The following is a 4,359-nucleotide window of genomic DNA, read 5'->3' as shown; positions in this document are numbered from 1 at the left end:
AGTCTTCCTAGACTACCTCCTCCTTGCTTTCTCTTCCTTACCTACTCAGTATGGGAAATGGTGTTCATCAGCAGTCCCTTTAAAAATCTTGAACCCTTTTTGGGATTTTTAGTGTCCCCAAACTTCTTCTCAATTCTTCTTATGTAATAATCTGGTTCCCACTACTCCCACATTTTCTAGTCTTGATGCCACCTTTGCAAGCCCAGTTCTCTGTTTCATATCTCTGACAATGCATCCCTGAACCTTCTCTCCTATACCAATTTTGGTTTAACGAAACAAAAACAATACACATTAAAAAAAAAGGGGGGGAAAGCCCATATTGTATCATTGTCATGATACAAGAAGACTTGAAATTGTTACCCAACTATGCCCATAGCCCAGTTCCTCTAGCTCTTTCCTCATCTGTTACCCAGTATAGAAATTCTATCTTGCTTATCAGCAACAGGTATGTTACTGAAGACCTCATTTTATTCACTAGCTTATGGTCTTCTAGAAGACCTTCTTTCATGCGTTTTTTTTCTGCGTTCACTACAGTACTCACAGTATCTGCCTTCCCTGCGCTTCTTTTAGGTGGTTTAAGGTGAATGACATTTCCCAGCATGCCATGTGGCATGACTTAGTTGTTTACCCTTTGTGAGGTATCCTGCGGAATGTTCCTTAACTACCCGGCAGTAGGCAGTCACAGCTGAGTACAGAGGACTTTGTGAGAGGATCAGCTTCTCTGTTTTCTGGAGAAGTAAGGAGAGGAGGAAGGAGGTAAATGAGGAGACAAAGATTCGACATGGACTGAAGTAGGACTGAAACTGGAGGGGGAGGGGGCAGCAGTTAAGCCCCATGTGTGGCAACTGTGTCAGTAACCATAGTGGAGGTACATGAGAGTATTAATTGGCTAAACTGCAAAAGTCATGGCAGTTGAATTTGGAGACCACAACAGTGGCTTCCACCATACTGAAGTAATCAGATTCATTAACAATGAAGTCCTTATGAATGGAGGGGGTCCAGAATTTTATACGACCTTTCGATCTCGGTCTTGGAATGAGATAGAAGACCACCTTCATACCATCCTTGTTGACCCGAAAGTGCCACGTTGCCTAAAGAGGGCTTGTACCTGGAGTGCTTTGGCATTGAGTGTGAGAGTAGGTGCTAGGCAACGTGAGCAGCAGGCACGTAGAGTTGGGAGGCTACAGGAACAGGTGGGAGAGCGTGAAACAGCTTCCTGGACTCTGGCCTCTGAACTACAGAGGTTGCGAGAGGAGAGGGACCAGGCAGCAGCTCAACTTGTTTCTACACAGACTGCGTTACAAGAGGCAATGGATGAGCGTGAAATACTGCGTGGGAGGCTGCTCCAAGCAGAGAGGTCTGCCTTGCCTGATGTGCCTGAACCTAAAATGCAACAGGGTAGTGCATCAGTGTGGTCTCTTGAGGAAGAAGAGCAGGAAGAGTGGCGATCTAGAGAGGCCCAAAACATGCCCAGTTTGGAGGCCCAGATGCCTGTCCCACCAGTGTTGCCTTATTTGCCAGGACCTCCTGGTCCTTGGGTACAATCAGTGCCACCCTTTCTTCGAATGCCTGTGCCACATACACTACCACTTAATAATAGAATCCCCTTGCCATTCCCATATTCAACACCTGTGCCATACCCATTAGTGATGGAATCAGGAGCAACAACAGCAGCCATGGCTACAGGTGTACCTCAGACAGCTCCTGCACCAATCTACCCACCTGGCATGTGGGTTTCAATGGGGTCACAGGAAGCAACAGCTTCTGCTTGTGGCCAAACTTTCCATAGGCATAACGAATATCCTGAGAACCTCCAGGATGTAAGCCATCTGGGAAACAGTGTAAGCCACTGGGAAGAAGGTTCAAAGAAACCCCAAGGAACACCACCCCATGGGGACAGCAGCAACAACAAGGAAAGTCATGTCACATCCCAGATGAAGGTTGCCACTGAAAAGAAAAATCCAGTGAAGGAGCAGGTAACCACTGCACTCGAGGTCAACAGTAATCACAGCATAAAGGAAGAACAAGTAATGCTTCAGGGGATGACTTCCCAGAAAAATGAAACTAGCTCCACCAAGAAGAAATATCCAGGGAATCCCAAGAAGGTGGTTGGCCTAAAAGATAGCGTCAGCCATAGCACTAAAGAAGATTCAGTAACTCTTCAGGAAACAGTTACTCAGGTGAACAAAACAAGCCCAACCCTGAAAAAATATCCAGGAATTCTTCTGAAGAGGCCAGACCTGGGAAGCTGTCTTAGCAGTGAACATAAAGAGGACCCAAAGACATCCCAGGGCACAACTGCCCTGGGAGAAGATAACACAAACACATTTCAGCAGATGACAACCCTGGCTACTGATGCAAGCCCTAGTTTGGAGAAAGATGAGGGGACTGGCAAGAGCCAGGGCCAGAAAGAAGAGCCAAATAGTTTCCAAGCCAGCCCCCTAAGAAAAAGTAAAAGTTATTCTATCAATAAATGCTCCTCCAAACAACTGCCTCCAAAGCAAAATATCAAGCAACCTCAAGAATACATGCAACCTCAAGGGGTAAGAGTCTTTGAATCCATTCAACCTCAAGGGGTACAGGCCTTTGAATCCATGCAACCTCAAAGAGTAATGGCCTTTGATTCCACCCAACCTCAAGGAGTAATGACCTTTGAATCCATGCAACCTCAGGGAGTAATGGCCTTGGAATTCAAGCAACCTCAAGGGGTAAAGGCCTTTGAATTGAAGCAAGCTCAAGGGGAAAAATCCTTTGAAACCAAACAACAGGAGAAACCCCTCTCATATACTCCAGCGAATTGGGTCTGCTCAATATGTAAAGCTGTGAATCGCTCCTGGTGCAAAGGTTGCTTTAAATGTGCAAAGGTGTGTGCTCAACTTGAGAGGAAAGATTTTCACCCAAAACCACCGTATTGATTTCAGGAAGGTAAGTAATGGAAACAATCCAAAGAGAAAACCAATTTCTTTTTTTTTTCCTTTTAAAGATTCTTTTATTTTTATTTTTTTATTTTTTATTTTTTTATTGAGAAAAGGAGAAAAAAAACAAGTTTCCACCTCCTCCCGGCCTCCCATTTCCCTCCCCCTCCTCCCACCCTTCTCCGCTTCCTCCCACCCTTCTCCCCCTCCCCCCACTCCTTTCCCCCTCCCTCTCCAGTCCAAAGAGCAGTCAGGGTTTTCTGCCCTGTGGTAAGTCCTAGGTCCTCCCCACTCTGTCCATATCTAGGAAGGTGAACATCCAAACTGGCTAGGCTCCCACAAAGCCAGCACATTACGTAGGATCAAAACCCCGTGCCATTGTCCTTTGCATCTCATCAGCCCTTATTGTTCGCCATGTTCAGAGAGTCCAGTTTTATCCCATGCTTTTTCAGTCACAGTCCAGCTGGCCTTGGAGAGCTCCCAATAGATCAGCTCCACTGTCTCAGTGGGTGGGTGCACCCCTCGTGGTCCCGACTTCTTTGCTCATGTTCTCCCTCCTTCTGCTCCTCAGTGGGACCTTGGATGCTCAGTCCAGTGCTCCAGTGTGGGTCTCTGTCTCTATCTCCATCCATCACCAGATGAAGGTTCTATGATGATATGCAAGATATTCGTCAGTATTGCTCTAGGATAGGGTCATTTCAGTTCCCTATCCTCAGCTGCCCAAGGAACTAACTGGGGACCTCGGCTTGGGCACCTGGGAGCCCCTCTAGGTTCAAGTCTCTTGCCAACCCTAAAGTGGCTCCCTTAACTAAGAATTGTGGTTCCATGCTCCCCTGTCCAACCTTCCTGTATCCCAATCCTCCTGTTTCCCCAAGGCCCCCCTCCTTCCCTTCTAACTTTTCTCTCCCCATCTCCCCTTACCCCCATCCCACCCCACCCCCAAGATCCCAATTTTCTCCCCGGCAATTTTGTCTACTTCCCTTAGCCAAGAGGATAACTATATGTTTTTCCTTGGGTTCCCCTTCTTACTTAGCTTCTTTAGATTCGCCTATTGTAGACTCCGTGACCCTTATTTATGGCTAGAAACCAATTATGAGTGAGTACATCCCATGTTCATCTTTTTGGGTCTGGCATACCTCACTCAGGATAGTGTTTTCTATTTCCATCCATTTGCATGCAAAATTCGAGAAGTCATTGTTTTTTACCGCAGCGTAGTACTCTAGTGTGTATATATTCCATACTTTCTTCATCCATTCTTCCATTGAAGGGCATCTAGGAGAAAACCAATTTCTTAACATTCACTCTCGCTTCTGATCCAACTACACCTTCCAGACAAGTTAAATGTAAAAATGTATAGAGTAAAATGTAAAGTCCATTTTCCTATTTTCCAAATTAACTACTTTTCCTCATTATGGGAAGGCACACATGCATACAAATATGGCAA

The 4,359-nt window shown here is 45.9% G+C and overlaps 1 protein-coding gene across 1 annotated transcript; it reads left to right on the top strand.

Annotated features, from left to right (window-relative positions):
- Positions 1-905: 905 nt before the first annotated feature.
- Positions 906-2,915, top strand: LOC142840331 (testis-expressed protein 13C-1-like). Its single transcript, XM_075956899.1, has 2 exons — positions 906-2,549; positions 2,715-2,915. The coding sequence occupies exons 1-2, from the start codon at positions 906-908 to the stop codon at positions 2,913-2,915; spliced, it is 1,845 nt and encodes a 614-aa protein (XP_075813014.1).
- Positions 2,916-4,359: the final 1,444 nt, after the last annotated feature.

Source organism: Microtus pennsylvanicus, chromosome X, assembly GCF_037038515.1.
Source record: "Microtus pennsylvanicus isolate mMicPen1 chromosome X, mMicPen1.hap1, whole genome shotgun sequence".
Lineage (NCBI taxonomy): Eukaryota > Metazoa > Chordata > Mammalia > Rodentia > Cricetidae > Microtus > Microtus pennsylvanicus.
Note: the sequence above shows the minus strand (reverse complement) of the source record. Positions and strands in the feature narration are given on the sequence as shown.

Bases quoted from the DNA above. Each gene is read 5' to 3' on its own strand.
- LOC142840331 (XM_075956899.1), top strand. From the start codon at position 906: ATGGCAGTTGAATTTGGAGACCACAACAGTGGCTTCCACCATACTGAA. The intron at 2,550-2,714 runs GTCTTTGAATCC...CAAGGGGTAAAG, and splicing joins TGCAACCTCAAGGGGTAAGA to GCCTTTGAATTGAAGCAAGC.